We start from the raw sequence: 18,951 nt of genomic DNA, 5'->3' as shown, positions 1-18,951 counted from the left end.
GGGATTTCTCCATGTTGGTCAGGCTGGTCTTGAACTCCCGACCTCAGGTGATCCACCCACCTCGGCCTCCCAAAGTGCTGGGATTACAGGCGTGAGCCATTGCGCCCGGCCTGTTGAGTGTTTTATCACAAAGAGGTGTTGGATATTATCAAATGCTTTTTCTGTGATTATTCAGTCGATCCTATATGTCTTTTCCCCTTCCGAATTTTTTTTTTTTTTTTTTTTTTTTGAGATGGAGTCTTGCTCTGTTGCCCAGCCTGGAGCACAGTGGCATGATCTCAGCTCACTGTAAGTTCCACCTCCTGGGTTCACGCCATTCTCCTGCCTCGGCCTCCCAAGTAGCTGGGACTACAGGCATCCACCACCATGCCCGGCTAATTTTTTTTGTACTTTTAGTAGAGACAGGGTTTCACCGTGTTAGCCAGGATGCTCTCAATCTCCTGACCTGGTGATCTGCCTGCCTCGGCCTCCCAAAGTGCTGGGATTACAGGCATGAGCCACTGCGCCCTACCCCCTGCTTCCGAATATTTTAAGAAAGGCATCTTGCCAGTGGACTGTAGTCCCAACTTAGGTCTCAACACAGCTAGTAGGGGAGATACGTGACTGTTCTTTTTTGTTTGTTGGCTAGTCTGACTTAAACACTTATTACTATTACTATTGTTATTATTTTTTGAGTCAGCGTCTCGCTCTGTCGCCCAGGCTGGAATGCAATGGTGTCATCTTGGCTCACCGCAGCCTCGACCTCTTGGGTTCAAGCGATCTTCCCACCTCAGCCTCCTGAGTAGCTGGGAGTACAGGCATGCGCCTGGAATATTTTCATATTTCTTTTTTTGTAGAAACAGGGTTTTGCCATGTTGCCCAGGCAGGTCTTGAATTCTTGAGCTTAAGTGATCCACCTGCCTCGGCCTCCCAAAGTGCTGGCATTACAGGCATGAGCTGCCGCTCCTGGCTTGAAGCACTATTATTTATTATTATTATTATTATTATTATTATTATTATTATTATTTTGAGACGGAGTCTCACTCTGTTACCCAGGCTGGAGTGCAGTGGCACGATCTCGGCTTACTGGGACCTCTGCCGCTTGGGTTCAAGCCATTCTCCTGCCTCAGCCTCCCAAGTAGCTGGGATTACAGGTGCCTGCCACTGCACCTGGCTAATTTTTGTTAGTGGAGACGAGGTTTCACCATCTTGGCCAGACTGGTCTTGAACTCCTGACCTCAGGTGATCCACACGCCTCAGCCTCGCAAAGTGTTGGGATTACAGGCGTGAGCCACCGCGCCTGGCCAAAACACTATTATTAAAATCACTTATTTGTAAACAGGTAATATTTGCACATGATAAGTACAAATCATTTAGTAAAAAGTCAACGGTGACAGGCTTGCTCTGCTTTATTCCCTTTCGGCAAACAGGTGCCCATTTCCTCGCATTTTGTCTATGGTGACTTTCTTGCAACAAAGGCAGAGATGAATTTTTTTATTTTTTTATTTTTAGTATTTTACCATTTCAAACAATGTTGCTATGCTATCTTTGTATATATGTCATTTTGCACATGAGAGTTTCTGTAGAATGAATCTCTCTATGTGGAAATGCTAGGTCTTAAGGTGTCAGCATTTGCCGTTTTGATAGGTGTTACCAAATAGCCCTCTGGGGAAGTTGAACTAATTTATACTGTCTTCAGCGAAGCATGCTTGGACCTGTTCCCCACAGCCTCCACTAACCTTGTTAACATCTTGATACTTGCCGATCCGAGAAGGGAAACACGACGCTCATTGTAGTTTTAATTTGCATTTATCTGATTATGAATAAAGAGTTAGCATCTTTTCAAGTCTAAAAATCTTTTTTTTTTTTTTTTTTTTTTTTTTGAGACGGAGTCTGGCTCTGTCGCCCAGGCTGGAGTGCAGTGGCCGGATCTCAGCTCACTGCAAGCTCCGCCTCCCGGGTTCACGCCATTCTCCTGCCTCAGCCTCCCGAGTAGCTGGGACTACAGGCGCCCGCCAGGTCGCCCGGCTAGTTTTTTGTATTTTTAGTAGAGACGGGGTTTCACCATGTTAGTCAGGATGGTCTTGATCTCCTGACCTCGTGATCCGCCCGTCTCGGCCTCCCAAAGTGCTGGGATTACAGGCTTGAGCCACCGCGCCCCGCCAAGTCTAAAAATCTTAAAAACAAAAACAAAACTCCTCCTGAACTCTACCTGCCCAGCAGACTGAAGACTCGCGACCCAGCCGTTGGCACGACGCGGGACGCCGGTGTGGCAGTGGCGGAAGAGGCAGATATCGCGGACTACCCCCCAGCCCTCCAATTCCTTTCAAACAATTCCCTCCCAGCCGCTGAGCCCCGCCCCAAGTCCGCCTCTGGCCGGCTTGGGCGGAGCGCAAGGCCAGTGGGAGGTGCTGAGCCGCCTGATTTATTCCGGTCCCAGAGGAGAAGGCGCCAGAACCCCGCGGGGTCTGAGCAGCCCAGCGTTCCCCGTCCAGCGCCCGTGTCCCTGCAGCATGCCGCGCCCCCGCCTGCTGGCCGCGCTGTGCGGAGCCCTGCTCTGCGCCCCCAGCCTCCTTGTCGCCCTGGGTGAGTGGAGCGCGCCGCCCTCTGGCCCTCGCCCCTCCTCCCCGCGCCGCTTGCAAGTTTGCCCAGCGCCCTCCCTCCACCTCCACTGTTGACAAACTTAGACAAAGCCCCGGGGACCGGGCCGGGCAGAGGAGCGGCTTCTCCCGCTGCTCCCTGGCGGGACAGGGGGATGCGCCCCTGTCGTCTCTGCGCTGGGGTTTTTGGGCTGGGACTCGGGACATCGGGTGACAGCCCTGCCGCCCCCAGGATGCGGCTTACAGATAATGACAAAGGAATTCGCTGTGTCGGGCCTCTCTTTTCCCTTGTGAAAAATCAGGCCAGGGAACTGCGTTTGACTTTCGAACTCCTTCCACCTGGGAGATTCAAGGACTCTAGTATGGATAAGTCTTCTCTGGATAACTTTGTCCTGGCAACTCCCCACCAACTCCAATTGGCTGGATAGTTCATTGGATTTTTGCGCTCCCAATTGTCCGTGTCTGGTCGCATAAGGGAAGGTCTGGGGAGTCGGTGCAGTGGACGCGGGCCGTAAGTAGGGCCCGGGAGGGGACCCAGAGGCTGCCAGGAACTTGGAAGAGGGCTGCTTGCTGATGGGAGTCTCCTGACTCCCTCCCTCCCGCGGCCTTGGCCGGCTGCTGTGTCTTCCCCGGTCCTCCTCCGCCTCCTAGGAGGCCTCCGGCGCCCAGTTGGGCCCCTTGCAGGCTGGACTTGCGGATGCCCCGAGCCATTCACCGTGGAGCGCTGGGAGAGGTCAGGGCCAGGACTCTTTAGGCGGCCCCTCTATCATTTTCTCATGGGATTGACTTAAGCAAGGCAGGTAACAGCTGAGCCCCAGCCCTATGTCCTGTGATCTGCCTGACCCTCAGGGCTAGAACTTCCAGAGTGCTCCAAGCTCCCAGGAACTTGGGAGCTCCTGGCCCTCCCCAGCCACCATGAAAGACAGCTGTATCTTCATAGCCCCTTTCTACTCTTCTCTGTACCCCCCAACCTGAACCCTGGCCAAATGTTACTGGAAAGTCCCCGAAAGAGCAGGTCTCTGAAGTCCCAAAGATGTTTTTATACAGGGTGATCTGGCCTTTTCCAGAAGGAGGCAACACCATACCTACCTTACATACAGGTAACCTGGCTGGGTAGGGTACATCTTTCACTTTCCCTTTTTACCACTGGACTGTTTTGCCCTGGAGCAGTGTAGGGAGAGGGCCGGTGCAGTTGGGAGGTAAGAGTCCATTCCCAGCCCAAGCCTCTGTCTGTGTCAGTGCTCGCCCCCGCCTGCCAGGTCAGAGGAAGGATTACCTGCTATTTAAAGCCAATGACTAATAGCTCCTTGGGAGCCACTTTAAGCTCCCCAGGCCCTTGGAGGCGGAGCTCTGACGGCAGATCGCTCATTAATGGTGTTGCTGGAGTGGGATGAACTCTCTGGGGGGTTTGGAATTCCAGGAGGACTCTTCAGCCTTGGATGGGTGACTCTGAGGGGGAGGCAAAAAGATTTCTGTTTTTTTTTCTTTTTTTTTTGAGACGGAGTCTTGCTGTGACGCCCAGCCTGGAGTGCAGTGGCACAATGTTGGCTCACTACAAGCTTCGTTCCCTGGGTTCATGCCATTCCCCTGCCTCAGCCTCCCAAGTAGCTGGGACTACAGGCACGTGCTACCACGCCCGGCTAAGTTTTTGTATTTTTAGTAGAGACAGGGTTTCACCGTGTTAGCCAGGATGGTCTCAATCTCCTGACCTTATGATCCGCCCGCCTCAGCCTCCCAAAGTGTTGGGATTACAAGCGTGAGCCACCACGCCTGGCCAAGGTGAAAAGATTTCTCATGTCTTGCTCCAAATGACAGATTTGGGTGTAGGGTCTCAGGCAGCCCTTCTGGGATGCTAAGGTCGGCTAGAGGACCCTTGTTGGGCCCAGCCAATCCACCAGAGTCAAGGGATTGAGGACAGGCCCTCCTGTTCCTCCTCCTGTGTTCTCCACCACTGAGGCTGATGGTGCACATCTGTCATATAGGTTCCCATCCAGAAGCCCTGGTGGCCTCTACAGCCCTTGCCCCCTGGTGGTTCTGAAATCACCCTTCCTTTTCACTCCTCTGCCCTGACTTCCTCTCTCACCACGCTCTCCTGCTCTCCACCTTCACCCTCTTCGGTGGGATTTCTGCATTTCAGCCAGAGGGTCCTGTCTGCAGCTACCAGATGCTCCCCACCCTAGGGGAGCTCAGCGGCATGTCTGCACTTGGGCCTCTTCAACCTTCTTCATCCCGCAGTTGGAACTGACTTTCCCACTCCCATCTCACACTTGAGAATCTCTGTTTCTTTCTTTCTTTTTTTTTTTTTTTTTGTTCTCCCCTGGTGGACAATGGTGAGGAGGGTGAAGGAAGGTTAAAAGCACTGCTCTACAGGATGAAAAACTAAACTTGTCATTCTTCAGATCCCTCCCAGTCTGGCCCCAGCCTACCCTTCCAGCTGCATCTAACTGTGCTCCAACATACCACACCCTCTGTGCGCCTGCTTTTCTTGGAACGTTCTTTCCTCATTGCCCAGTCTGGCACCCCCCTTACTTTGTCTTCTAGACCCAGCTTGAATATTCCCTCCTCTGGGAAACTTCCATCTCCCCAGCAGAAATCATGCCTCCAGTGACAGTTCATGCAGGCTTCTGGAGCGTTGGGCAATGTTCCTCATCTGTGGACTTGCTGGCCTCTTTCCCGTTGGCTTCTTGAGGCCTGAGCTGCATCTGATTTCTCTGTCTCAGGGGCCCAGCATGGTCATTGGCCCTCTCAATGTTTCCTGGATGATCATTGTGCTGTTCCTGAGTCAGGGCTGCCGTTGGAGGTGACATCTGTGACTCTGACCTATGCCTGAATTGGTGGGCAGAACCTGCTCGGTGGGCCAGGACAATGCTTCCTTCCACTGCCCCTGCCTTAAAGTCCTCATAGGCCTCCTTTGCAATCAGACTGCTGCCAAGAGACCTGCCCTGGACCTTGCCTGCCTCTCCAGATCCCCGCTGCCAGCTCTTCTGCCAGTGGGCAGTGGTCCTCAGCACCATTCCCATTGTCAGCCAGCGCTTTTCTGGACTCTCCCAGGCCACTTGGAAAGCTGGGCACTTCCCTTACGTGGGCTGATTCGCCTACACGTGGACTTCCTTGGCTCTAGGCTGACTCAGGCTCCATCCAGCAGCAGACTGGGGAAGAGGGAGAGGAAGAGATAATGGGCTGAGTTTGAGTGGAGGGTCCTTTTGGGCTGGGCCCATCTGCTACTTCTCATCTCTGTCCCCAGCTCCTTCCTGATCACCTGCTCATCTTACCTGTCTCTGTCCCCAGATATCTGTTCCAAAAACCCCTGCCACAATGGTGGTTTATGCAAGGAGATTTCCCAAGAAGTGCGAGGGGACGTCTTCCCCTCATACACCTGTACGTGCCTTGAGGGCTACGCGGGCAGCCACTGTGAGATGAGTGAGTATCTGGGGGTGCTTGTTGCCTGTTTCTGGCAGTAGAGCCTGAGCCACAGCCCTGGTGGCATAGGCCATGTGCTGGCCTTAGTCCCTCCCTGCCGTCCCCACCCCAGTGGAGGTGTCAAGGCTTCCTCTGGGGAGATTAAGAGAGAGAGACAGAGCCTCAGTTAGACCAAGGGGGTAAAAGGTTCGTGTTTCTTCCTTCTTTCTGCCTGGCCCTCTTTCCTGAGACTGCTGGCCAGGCCTGATGCTGCTACAGAGGAGTGAGGGGTCGTGGTCACCCTGGAGGTTGTGGGAGTGCTGTTTCTTGAGTCACCATGAGCCAGACACACAGCATTAGGATTAAGTCGTGAGGATTTTTCTACCTAAGAGGGGAAAACAAACACATTCTTAGTCTTTTGGGGCCCAGGAACTCAGTAAATCAGGCTTGGTTTCAGAGTCTGACAGTTCCTGGCCCAAGTTTGACCTGCGGCCTCATCACAGAGCTCGGGGGGAGGAGGGAGAGGCCTGGGCCAGCTGAGCCATCCCCTCGAGGTCAGGTGGTCAGAGGCCCTGCGTGCCCAGAGGGGCCTTGTATGACCTGCCTGGTTATCCACTTGGCCACAGAATGGCCCTAGGTGGGGTGCCAACAGCAGTTCCCCTGCTGTCCTCCCTCCAGGCCCAGCTGGAGTCCCTTCCACTTAGTGCTCCCGCCCCACCAGGACTCCTCATGGGGTAGGCGAGTCGCCCACATGTGGGCCCAGGGATGGGTGGAGTGGGGGTCCTGGGTTTCTGAATCTAGCAGGTCGGTCGCTGAGCATCTTGGGTAGGGGGCAGGGGACATCTTGCCCTCCTTCAGGGAGATGTGGGGATGGGCTCTGAGGTTTGCTGGCCTCCAGAAGGAGGGGGCAGGGGGCTTGAGCCAGCTGGGTGGGAGCAGGAGCCCTGGGAGAGAGCAGGTCAAGTGTGTAGGATGCCTTTTACCTCCCAAGTGGCCCTGGGGCCTGTGCCTTGGGCCCTGGCCTGAGGCCAGATGTGTTTGAGATCTGGGTGGAAAAGTGTATATATGGTTTGGGGGACGGGTTGCTAAGGCAATCAGAGCCCTGGGTGGGGCCCGGTGGGGCCACTAACGAGTGTCCTGGGAGCTGAGGTAACCGTGGGTATGCCTGAGTTGGAATTACCCACCCTGACTTCTAGCTTCTGGGCCTGAGATCTGCCCCAGGCTGGACATGGCTGCACCCAGGAAGAAGGCAGGGGTGACCACACAGCAGGAGGAAGCCCTCAGAGGGACCTTCGTAGCTCTTCCTAGCCTTTTATGTGGTATGTTTCCTTAGAGCCAACAAGGACCCTGTGGGCCCAAAGAATGCACAGTGGACTCCTTCACGGTGTGAGTATGGTGGGGTATAGGGATTGTCCTGGAGGCAGACTGGGGTCAAATCTCAGCCACTGGCCGAGCTCTGGTCTTGGGGCTCTGGCCTCACTTTGCGCGTTCCCCTCCCAGCCAGAGTGCGCTAACACCGAGCTCATCTGAGCCTGTGATGCTGGAGGAAGAATAGATCTGTCTGTGGGTTCTCTGCTTGGCAGCTAGAAGGCCCAGGAACACGCTGGGGGATCCCCAGGTGATGAGAGAAGCTTGGCCTGTAGGTGGGCCTCGTAGCTGTCCTGGGTTCCTGGGACCGCACTGCTGGAGTGATGGTGAGGGGGTGGGGCCTTGGCCAAGGGCATGTTCACAGATGGCTAGGTGAGGGCCCACAGGTGGAAGGCACAAAGAGGGAAAGCAGAATGGCATTTGTGCCCCACCTGGAGAACTCCTACTAGTGGGATTCTAGAAAACTCCAGGCAGATTAGCTTCTTTCTTTGTGTGCAGTGCTGGTACTGTTCGCTGCCAACCAAGGTAACCCTTCTCCCAAAGCCACCCTCCTGAGGAAGCCAGGGGCTGGCTGAGGATGGTGTCCCTTCCTAGTGGGGGGGGGGACACTGAGGAAGAGGGGGTCACACTGGTATTCTGTGCACCAGACTAATTGCTGCCAGATGCCCTATATGAACATGGCCACCTCCCACAGCCTGGAGGGGGACTCTATTTTCCATGAGTGCCAATCACGGTCATCCCCAGAGTGCTACCCTGGCTGGGATCCTCTGGCAGCCCTGGGTCCTGGCCTCCCATGACTCTGCCCAACCCCCTTGTCCTCACCACTCCCAGCCACACACCTTCTCTTGGCAGCTTGTCCTGGGCACTGCCTTCATTGTCCCTTTGTGGTCTTTGTTCTGAGAGAGGCTCTGAGGTTCTCCCCGGCCCTGGGGCCTAGGCAGAGGCCATTGAGTCTTATTTTCTTGTCCGTTGGGTTCCAGCTGGGCCCAGGAACCTGCTGGGATAGCCACCTGACTGTCACCTCCCTCCCCTCAGAGTGTGTGGAGCCGCTGGGCATGGAGAATGGGAACATTGCCAACTCACAGATCACCGCCTCATCTGTGCGTGTGACCTTCTTGGGTTTGCAGCATTGGGTCCCGGAGCTGGCCCGCCTGAACCGCGCAGGCATGGTCAATGCCTGGACACCCAGCAGCAATGATGATAACCCCTGGATCCAGGTATGCCTGGGGATGACCCTGGGGCGGAGCGATGGACAGAAGGCTCGATGAATGTTCCTGCATTTGGGGGTTACCATGGGAGGGTGCATCACTGGAGTTCAGGTGGCAAGGTGGCAAGTTCCCACAGGTGAAGTGTCTGTAAGTGGATGGCATCCCTGGGGGAACCTGGTATGGGGTCAGGGTGAAGGGGGAGCGGGCCCCAGGCTGTGGAGGGCTGTGGGTACTCGATGAGGCCTCTAGAGGCCGGGGCAGAAGAAGCAGGCACTTTGTGCGGGTGGTGTGCTCAGTTGCCCCTTCTTTACTGCTGTTGTTGGGTTGTTCCCCCACCCAGTGCAGAGAGTGAAGGGATGGGTCTGCTTGGATCTTGAGTGGAAAGAACCCAGGAGATAAGGGTGCCATCTCCCCTGCCCTGTGTCCAGGTGAACCTGCTGCGGAGGATGTGGGTAACAGGTGTGGTGACGCAGGGTGCCAGCCGCTTGGCTAGTTGTGAGTACCTGAAGGCCTTCAAGGTGGCCTACAGCCTTAATGGACATGAATTCGATTTCATCCATGATGTTAATGAAAAACACAAGGTAGGTCTTGTTGGGGCCTGAAAGAGGGGCTGTGGTCCATACCCACTAAGGTTCTAGCATTGACTGAGGACCCCCAGTGAGTTCAGAGAACGCTGGGTGATGGCCATGACATGGGTCTTCGGGTGCATCTTGGCTTCTAGAAATTGGGAAACCCAGACTGTGTCCATGTTCTGTGGTTTACAAGCAATAGTCCCACTTTAGAGATGAGACTAGTGAGACCCAAATGGTACAGTGACCTGTTGAGGGTGGTAGTGGTGGTGGAGCTGGGTTTCATTCTGAGCCTTCAGGGGTACATGTACAGTTGTGTAGGTTGTACACTGCTCAAGGACGTCATTACTAAGCAGGCACCATTCACAGTACAGGCATTGTACATTTGTGGAACTCTGTCAGAAAATTGTCATAATAAACTATTTGAGAAACGAGTGCCTTTTCCTAATTTGCAAAGAGGCACCCTGTAGGTTACAGGTGACCCTGTGTCAACTATAGGGGTTTATGCCCAGGCTCCATGATGATTAAGGAAAGTGAGAGGAGAATCTGTGTGGAGGGGTACGGAGTGACCAAAGGAGAGGCTGCTATGTGAGCCCCTGCTGGCTCTTCCAAGTCCTCTTCACCCTTCCAGCCCTACCTCTGCCTCCCAGGTCTGAAAAGGAAGATGATGTAACCCTAGGGAGGGGGACTGCCCAGATGGACCCCCCTCCCCCAGTCTTGTCCCTTCCCTCCTAGGAGTTTGCGGGTAACTGGAACAAAAATGCGGTGCATGTCAACCTGTTTGAGACCCCTGTGGAGGCTCAGTATGTGAGATTGTACCCCACGAGCTGCCACACGGCCTGTACTCTGCGCTTTGAGCTACTGGGCTGTGAGTTGGACGGTGAGTGCTGGGGGTGCCGGTAGGGGGGCACCGTGGGCCAGTCCTAGGAGGTGGCCCTCCCTGCTGCCTCTTTTCTCAGCCAAACTGAGCTGGGTAGGGCAGCAACAAGGTCCGGGGACCAGGCTTCACTCAGGAAACGCACTCTAGGGACTCACCTGACCATAGCAGTCCCACCCAGGTGTTTGCTGTCGGCCAGCCTATGACCCAGGGCGTTCTGGTTGATAGAGAAAAAGACATCGATTTTCAAAGTATTTTCACTTCTTCTGGTTGGCTCCTGTCCTGTAGCTTCTAGAACATGTAGCGTTACGTGTGTTTGGCAGATGTCAGCTTTACGAGGGCAGATAATTTGTCTGTTTTGTTTGCTTCGGTATTCCCAGTGCCTAGAATGGTGTCTGGTTTATAGGGACCCAATAAATATTTGATGAATGAGTGAATGAATGAATGAGGGGCGTGGGGCCCCTATGAATGATTTATTAAGGGTACACATCTGGTAGGTATTAAGACTTGGTCTAGCTGGGCGCGGTGGCTCACGCCTGTAATCCCAGTTCTCAGGGAGGCAGAGGCGGGAGGATAGCTTGAGCCCAGGAGTTCGAGACCTGCCTGGGTAATACAGCGAGACCCCGTTCTCCACAAAAAGGAAAAAAAAAAAAAAAAAAAAAAAAAAGACAAAGACTTGGTCTAGATCTCTGGGCTCCCGGCCCCACCTATCCAGAGCTTTCCTTGCCAAACTCTTAGAGTCTGCACTCCAGAGAAACACAGGGGCTTCTTGGACCATGAGGCTTGGAGCTGGTGCTTCTTGCTGCCTTTTCCAGAGATTCCCAAAGAAATTCCCCAGATGGAGAGCTCGGGGGGACCAGAAAGGGACAGCTTTCTGCAGACCCAGGAGACAGCCTTGGCGCGGTTAGGGTGCAGGGTTTGGGCTAACAGACATTGATTGCCTCAGCGCAGCTCAACTCAGCTTTCCTTTTTGAGGTCTGGGTATTTCTCTCTCTTTGCAGCCACAGTGCCACCTGCTGGCCGTCAGTGGAACTGTAAGACTCGCTAAGCAGAGCTGCAGAGTGGAGGTTCTTATCTTACCCACTGGCATTTTTATCTTACCCAGACCTGCCTTCCTGTGCCCCCCCTTTCCCCTCTGTGACACCTCTTCCTGTTGTCTCATTTCAGGCACCACCCAAATACCCCTCAGAGCTGAGTTCAGTGCCTGGCCGGGTTTAGTGTTTTTAGCGTGAACTTGAGTAGGTATGCTTCCTCCACCAGGGGGCCTTTGGAGCCTTATTGTTTCAGTGGGGAGTATACGACTGCCTTCTGCTAGAAGGAAATGTAGCCTACGGGGAAAGGACAGAGCCAGGTCTGTGTACCTCTCCCTGGAGTCCCTGCCACTTGCTGTTTTGGCTTGAAGCCTTTGGCCATTAAAGTTGCCTGGATCCAGGCATGGCTGGCCCCTGCTCAGGGCCAAGAGAGGGTGAACCTTGCAAACCAAGGAAGCCCAGGTACCCTGTCTGCTTCCTTCAGGGTCTGGACCACTCCTTTCCCTATAGGCCTTCCAGTCAGCTGGAGAGTGTTGGTGCACGTGTGCGTGTGTGGGGGTGGGGCTGAGGTCTGGGGGTACCTGGGATTCCACAAGGGATTCCTCTTTGCAGGCATGGTGCCTTTGGTGAATTAATTATTTAATTCAATTGATGTTTATTAAGATATTGATTAAGCCCCTCCTGGGTACTTGGCTCTAGGGAATGATTGCCTGACCTCATGGAATTTGCACTGTAGCAAGGGAGGCAGACTTGAGGCAAGGAACAGATGACAGAGAGCAGTAACAGCTCTGAAGAAAAGCTAGAGGGTGATGAGATGATCATGACCTGGGGTGAGGGGAGAGAGAGCAAGACAAGGACTGCTCTGTTGGGAAGAGCTTTGACTGGGGGCCTGAATGATGGAGAGCCAGCCACATGAAAAACTTAAAAAGAGCACTGCAGGCAAGGAATTGGTAAGTGCAAAGGCCCTGGGGCATGTTGAAGGATGGAAAGAAGGCCAGTGGAGCTGGATCCTAGAGACTGAGGGGCAGCTTGGTAGGTGAAGAGCCCCAGGGACCCACAGTGTCATCACCTAGGAGCTTCTCAGATATACAGACTGAGGCTGGGTGCGGTGGCTGACACCTATAATCCCAGCACTTTGGGAGGCCGAGGCCAGTGGATCATCTGAGGTCAGGAGATCAAGACTAGCCTGGCCAACATGGCAAAACCCTGTCTCTACTAAAAAAATACAAAAATTAGACGGGCATGATGGTGGGCGCCTGTAATTCCAGCTACTAAGGAGGCTGAGGCAGGATAATTGCCTGAACCCAGTCAGGAGGCAGAGGTTGTAGTGAGCCGAGATCATGCCACTGCACTCCAGCCTGGGTGACGGAGTGAGACTGTGTCTCAAAAAAAAAAAAAAAAAAAAAAAAAAAGAAATACAGACTAAAAGCCCTAGCCCGCACTTGCTGAAACAGAATCTTTTCTTAACAAGATCCCCAGGTGATCTGGGAGAATTACTCCCCTAGTATCTTATTTTAAAGATGGGGAGACTGAGACCCAGAAAGAGGAAGGGACTTCCTAGAGTGATGGAGCTGACAGTTCTGCCCCTTCCCTGGTGCCCCTTCCAACTGTATTTTACCAGGAAGGCTGTCTGATTTCCTGGGGAGGCTGAGTGAGGAGGGTATGAACCGCTAGAAGCAGATGATCTGTAGAGAGGTCTGCATTGAGTACATTGTGCAGAATTAGTGTCCTCTGCAAAGCTGCCCAGGTTTTAGCCTGCCTCAGGCCTCTCCTCTTCTGGGACCAAGGGACAACCAGTTCCCAGCCCAGTAGCCTCTCTTTGAGGGGGAAGGTGGTGGTTCCCTGGTGCACAACCATCAGGAGGCGATGGTCCCATCGGCAGGCATTGTCAACACACCCTGGAGGCAAATGTCTTGAGTGGTGAGGGTGCAGGTGTCTGGAGGGCAGTGATATAACTTAGTTGGCTCCCAGATTGCAGGGGGCTCTCCAGTCCCACCGTCCACTCCTGCCTCCCTCAACTCCCCAGAGGGATAGACACTTGTGGAGTGAGGAGACACCCCCATCATTCTCTTGGGAGTTGTATCTCCTGCCCATCCCCAACTGTTCTATCCATATGCCACATGCAGATACGAATGCAAGACAGCCCAGCACATTCCTGGGTGTTTGAGGCAGGGCTGAGTGAAACAAAGGGCAGCTTCCCGGGCCAGCCCTCACAGGCCTGTGTGACAGCATGCCCAGAACATCTGAGTATGCGAAGGCCCTCTGGGAGACACTAAGTCGGGGAGCTTCTGGGGAATGGAAATAGAGATGTTCCTGAGCCCCAGGAGTTGTCTGATTTCTCTAACTGCCAGCTGCTGGAGGGCAGGGGTGTTGTCCTGTTCATCACTGCGTCGCCACCAGGCAGGCCTTCATCATCTAGCTGGGATGTGTGGATGGTGGAGGTGATGCCATAGTGTGACATTAAGAGTTTGTATGTGACTTGGGCACGATGCTTAATGTCTTTCAGTTTTCTCATCTGTAGAATGGGCTTACTAATTTCTACTTCATTTAGTGTTTTTTTTCTTTTTCTTTTTTTTTTGGTGGCAGAAAAAAATGACTGAAGTAAGCACTGAATAAATGAGCTGGTTGTTATTAAAGTAGATAGTGGCTGTGCCATGGGACGGATGGGAGGCCGAGGCGATGGGGGCAGTGCTGTGAGTCCAGAAGAGGAAGAAATCCTGCCCAAGTGAAGTAGAGCAGGCTTCTTGGAGGAGGTGTCTCCAGAGTCAGGCATTGAAGGAGGGCAGGAGGTGGTGGAGAAGGGGCTTCCCTGGTGCAGAGGGAGAAGGGTGGTGAGTGGGAGGTCTTGGGTGAGCTGTGAGGAGCTGAGCCCGGCTGGTTGTGGTGAGGAACTGGTGGGGCTGGCAGTGAGAGGGTCGCACAGTTGGCCCTGCAAGGTGGATGGAGCTGTTTTCTGTTGCTGAAGAGCATGCCAGGGGCTGGTCAGGATCCACAGAGTTCTTTCCGCTTCATCGCCTTGTGCTCCCGCCCCTGGGAGCTGTGGATCCCAGATCTAGATGACAGCCCACCTTGCTGGCAGGATGCTTCAATCCCCTGGGCCTGAAGAATAACAGCATCCCTGACAAGCAGATCACGGCCTCCAGCAGCTACAAGACCTGGGGCTTGCATCTCTTCAGCTGGAACCCCTCCTACGCACGGCTGGACAAGCAGGGCAACTTCAACGCCTGGGTTGCGGGGAGCTACAGTAACGATCAGTGGCTGCAGGTGGGTCAGCCCCTTCTTGGGATGCAGGGCTGGGGTTGGGCGGGATGAGGTGGGACTGCCAGATCTTTGACCTCTCCCCAGCCCAGGCTTCTGCTCCCCAAGAGAGTTCTGGAAAAGCCTTATTTTTCTTTGGCTTTTCTTTCTTCTTCACACCTGTACTCCCTTCTCCCGATCCTGCTTCCACTAAGGTGGAAAAAGGATATGTGTGTGTGTGTGTGTGTGTGTGTGTGTGTGTGTGTGTTTATACACAGGAGGAGAGCTGCTCTATGGGCTGCCACAGGGTTGACAAGGCTCAGCCTGTGGACAGCAGGGCAGAGGCGGAAGAGGGAGACATGACCCAGGCATCTTGGGACCTCTCCCCTGAGCACAGCATACATATTCTCTGACTCAGTGTCTAAGAAGCCACCATGTGACAGCCCTTGTCTGTCATTGAAACTGGGAAACAAAAGAGAGTCATGGAAAGCCAGAGCTTGTTTTATAGATGAGGAAGCTGAGAGCTGGCAGGACGACAATCTGCCTAGTACCCACCTGCTGGCTGGCAGTGAGTTGGGTTTACACCTGGATGTTGGGGAACTGTGTGTCCAGGCGCAGCCGGCAGGTTCTCCAGGGAGGTCAGGGACTGAGGACAGGAGGTCTGTCTCAGGGCCCCATGGAGCACACTGTGGAACTGGGTTCTGTGAGGAGCTGCCTGCCTGTGGACACCCTCAGGACCAGTGTCGACTGTGGGCAGCGCTGCAGGGAGCCTCTAGAGCAGTTCATGCCCCTCCAGGCTGTGGCCTCTCCTGTCCTTCTTCCCATCACAGTATAGTGCAGGTCTCAGGCAGGGGTGGTTGGTGTTGAGTTGGCCAGGGCCCAGACTCTACGAGCCTTACAGCAGTGAGGTACCGAACACCATGTGTGGCCAAGTAGGTGGTATTATTTATGCCCCCCCAAGGCTTTTTTTTTTTTTTTTTTTCTGAGACAGAGCCAGGCTGGAGTGCAGTGGTGCCATCTTGGCTCACTGCAACCTCTGCCTCCTGGGTTCAAGTGGTTTTTCTGACTTGGCCTCCCTAGTAGCTGGGATTTCAAGTGGTTCTTCTGACTCAGCCTCCCTAGTAGCTGGGATTACAGGCACCCGCTATCATGCCCAGCTAATTTTTTGTATTTTTAGTAGAGACAGGGTTTCACCATGTTGGCCAGGCCGGTCTCAAAATCCTGACCTCAGGTGATCCACCCGCCTAGGTCTCCCAAAGTGTTGGGATTATAGGCATGAGACACCACATCCGGCCTTATGCCCATTTTATAGCCAAGGAAACTGAGGCTCAACCAAGTAGTTTTTTTTCAAAACTAGAATTCATGCCTCAGTGTGTCTGCCTCTTTTCACCTTACTGGAGATGGTCCAAGCAGAGAAAATGTGGTTGATTTCTTCTGTAGGTGGACTTGGGCTCCCCGAAGGAGGTGACAGGCATCATCACCCAGGGGGCCCGTAACTTTGGCTCCGTCCAGTTTGTGGCATCCTACAAGGTGGCCTACAGTAATGACAGTGCGAACTGGACTGAGTACCAGGACCCCAGGACTGGCAGCAGCAAGGTAGGTGTCTGTCCAGCTGCCCACCCTTTGCCATTCCTTCATTACTTCCCTGGGAGTCTGGCCTGGGGCTCTGAGGGGAGGGGGGCTAGCTTGGGGTCCTCCTGACACCTGCTCTGCCTCTAGATCTTCCCTGGCAACCGGGACAACCATTCCCACAAGAAGAACTTGTTTGAGACGCCCATCCTGGCTCGCTATGTGCGTGTCCTGCCTGTAGCCTGGCACAACCGCATCGCCCTGCGCCTGGAGCTGCTGGGCTGTTAGTGGCCACTTGCCATCCCCAGGTCCTCCTGTTTTCCATGGGCCCACCACCTCCTGGCTTCTCAGCCCCTTTAAATCACCATGGGACTGGGGACTGGGGAAGGGGAGGGTGTTCAGAGGCAGCACCATCACACAGTCACCATCACACAGTCACCATCACACAGTCACCCCTCCCTCCCTCTTCCTCACCCTCCACCTCTCACGGGCCCTGCCCCAACCCCTAAGCCCCATCCCCTAACCCCCAGCCCTCACTGTCCTGTTTTCTTAGGCACTGAGAGATCTGAGTAGGTCTGGGATGGACAGGAAAGGGCAAAGTAGGGCGTGTGGTTTCCCTGCCCCTGTCCAGACCCCCGATCCCAGGTGTGTGTGTCTCTGTCTCTTCTAGCCCCTCTCTCACACACCGCATTCCCGTGGTATCCTCAAGAAAGGCCCTGAAGCGCCAGGCTGGAGATAACAGCCTCTTGCCCATCAGCCCTGCGTCGGCCCTGGGGTACCATGTGGCCACAACTTCTGTTGCCCCCTGTCACCAAGACACTTCCCCTTGTCTCCCTGGATACCTCTCTTGCCCCTTGTCCTGAAGCCCAGTGAGACAGAAGGGGGCGGGGTGGGTCTATGGGGAGATAAGGGAGTGAGGTCAGAGGAGGGCATGGGTTGGCAGGGTGGGTGTTTGGGGCCCTCTGTGCTGGCTTTTCACCCCAGAGGACACAGGCAGCTTCCAAAATATATTTATCTTCTTCACGGGAACTCTTGGTGTGGTTCCTTATTGTTTCATGGGAATGGGATTTAAATTGCACTGGTTTCCCCATCCCCCACCTGTGGTCCTCTCTGAGCCCCAGCTTGCTTGCTTGCTTGCTTTTTTTTTTCTTTTTTCTTTTGAGACAGTCTTGCTCTGTTGCCAAGCTGGAGTGCAATAATGTGATCTTGGCTCACTGCAAACTCTGCCTCCCGGTTCAAGCGTTTCTCCTGCCTCAGCCTCCCAAGTAGCTGGGACTATAGGTGCATACCACCATGCCCAGCTAATTTTTGTATTTTTAGTAGAGATGGGGTTTCACCATGTTGGCCAGGATGGTCTCAATCACTCGACCTCGTGATCCACCTGCCTCAGCCTCCCAAAGTGCTGGGATTACAGGCGTGAGCCACCATACCCGGCCCCATCTTTCTTTATGTCACCTGCCTGACTACACATAGCTTCATAGCAGGCGGAGGGAGTAAGGACTTCCAGGTCCTCAAAGCCTGACTTCCCCTCTTCCCTCTGCTTTCTATCTCCATGCCCATTTGGCCCTGGGCCCCACAGCTGCTGCCTGGTCAGGGGCCCAGCAAGCGCCTGGCAGACGCTGTCTCCTGAATGCTTTTGCTCCCTTCCTGCCAGGAAGTCCAGCTGGGGCAACTGGTTTTCCCCTTCAGCAGTTTCCATTCTCTCTGCAACTGGAGTGGTGGGCTGGAGGAACTATTAGACCAGTGAACCTGGGCGCCTTCAGAACTGGAGTTCCTGGGGTGGGTGCAGTGTGGGACTAGAGGAGGGGACCAGGGCTCTGCCAAGTGGGCATGAGGGTTCCTGCCTGAACACACTGCTTCCTGGTAGGCCACTGGTGTGTGCGCTCCAGGGATACCCTCGCTGCCCTCCCCTGTGTGGGGTCATCAAGAAGTGGGGGCGGGCCTTGCAGGCCAGTATCCTGGCGATCTGGGAGGGTGACTTGCAGGCAGAGGCTTGGCTAGCTTGGGAATGGCTGTAGGAAAAACCACCCTCTTCATTAAGGTGAACTTTTCCAAACTTTGGGAGCCAAGCTGTGCTCTGCAGGCAGGGGGTGCCTCTGAGCAGCAGGAGGTGAGGCCGCAGGGCTGCCAAAGGGAGGGCGTGGCTTTGCTGGAACCACATCAGGGAAATGCGTCTGGAAGTGGTTCCTTTCTGAGACCTGCCTTTGCTGGGCTCCTGGGCCTAGCAGGGTCTGAATAAAAGGCCCAGGCAGTGGTCTTCATAGGAACTGAGGATGGGGGACTCCCTTCCCCTGGGGTTCCCTTGGCCTACTGCTTCCTGTTTCAGAGCTCTCTTCTGTGGAGTGGTGTGGATTGGGTTTAGAGCCAAGTCTTTCTGGGTGCTTTCGAGCCTCAGGACTCCCGGGGGAGTTTCCTGCCCTGAACCCCTGTTGCAGCCTCCCCCCGGGATGAGCAGACAGTGGGAAAAGCATCACTGCTCTGGGATGGGTTGGCCACAGCCTTCTAAAAGTCCCCCTCCTGGGACCCTGGAGCGGAGTTTCCTCACTCCTGACCCCCTCCTTCCTTTCTTGTCTTCTCTCCCTCAGCAGTGTCTTCCATTTGCCCAGCTTTTACCATCACCCCTACACATTGACTTTTTTTCTGCCCCACTGCAAGGCAGAGGGTGAGTGTTCAGATTCCACCTGCTGGCTATCCCTACCCCTGGCTGGCATGTTCAACTCGACTTACTGTAACAAAATGTGCTCTCCCTGCTGTCCATCCTCTCCCCTGTCGGGAACCTGCAGAGAAACCTACCTTGGCTCCCCTTTGCCTATCAAGTCTGGCATTCCTTTTAGGTGCTGTTTACCTGTTGATCACAGTCCTTTGTGCTCCAATTTGCCCCTGGCTATGTGTAACACACACACACACACACACACACACACACACACACACACTCATGGGCCAATTTGAGCTGTGTTTAGGAAGGGGCTCTGGGCTCTGTGACCCTGTAACCCTTCGACCCTTCCCCCAGCCAAAGCTGAAGGACCTCAGTCTTTTCTGCTGAGGAAACATCGGGCTGTCCAGGCCAGGGCCCCCATTGGTCTGGACAGGAAAGAAAACACCCTGTCCAAACAG

The 18,951-nt window shown here is 54.3% G+C and overlaps 1 protein-coding gene across 2 annotated transcripts; it reads left to right on the top strand.

Annotated features, from left to right (window-relative positions):
* The first annotated feature begins 2,348 nt into the window (after positions 1-2,348).
* On the top strand, positions 2,349-16,866 carry MFGE8 (milk fat globule-EGF factor 8 protein). Of its 2 annotated transcripts, XM_030930152.1 has the most exons (9): positions 2,407-2,565; positions 5,868-5,999; positions 7,312-7,362; positions 8,382-8,563; positions 8,983-9,135; positions 9,859-10,003; positions 14,111-14,295; positions 15,709-15,864; positions 15,988-16,866. In XM_030930152.1, exons 1-9 carry the CDS (start codon positions 2,493-2,495, stop codon positions 16,123-16,125), a joined length of 1,215 nt encoding a protein of 404 aa, XP_030786012.1. In that variant the 5' UTR covers positions 2,407-2,492; the 3' UTR covers positions 16,126-16,866. The 2 variants fall into 2 exon arrangements, with proteins under 2 accessions (XP_010360610.1, XP_030786012.1); XM_010362308.2 differs by lacking the exon at positions 7,312-7,362 and having other exon boundaries at positions 2,349-2,565.
* Positions 16,867-18,951: the final 2,085 nt, after the last annotated feature.

Source organism: Rhinopithecus roxellana, chromosome 5, assembly GCF_007565055.1.
Source record: "Rhinopithecus roxellana isolate Shanxi Qingling chromosome 5, ASM756505v1, whole genome shotgun sequence".
NCBI lineage: Eukaryota > Metazoa > Chordata > Mammalia > Primates > Cercopithecidae > Rhinopithecus > Rhinopithecus roxellana.
Note: the sequence above shows the minus strand (reverse complement) of the source record. Positions and strands in the feature narration are given on the sequence as shown.

Bases quoted from the DNA above. Each gene is read 5' to 3' on its own strand.
- MFGE8 (XM_030930152.1), top strand. From the start codon at position 2,493: ATGCCGCGCCCCCGCCTGCTGGCCGCGCTGTGCGGAGCCCTGCTCTGC. The intron at 7,363-8,381 runs GTGTGAGTATGG...CCCTCCCCTCAG, and splicing joins GCACAGTGGACTCCTTCACG to AGTGTGTGGAGCCGCTGGGC. The intron at 14,296-15,708 runs GTGGGTCAGCCC...TTTCTTCTGTAG, and splicing joins GTAACGATCAGTGGCTGCAG to GTGGACTTGGGCTCCCCGAA.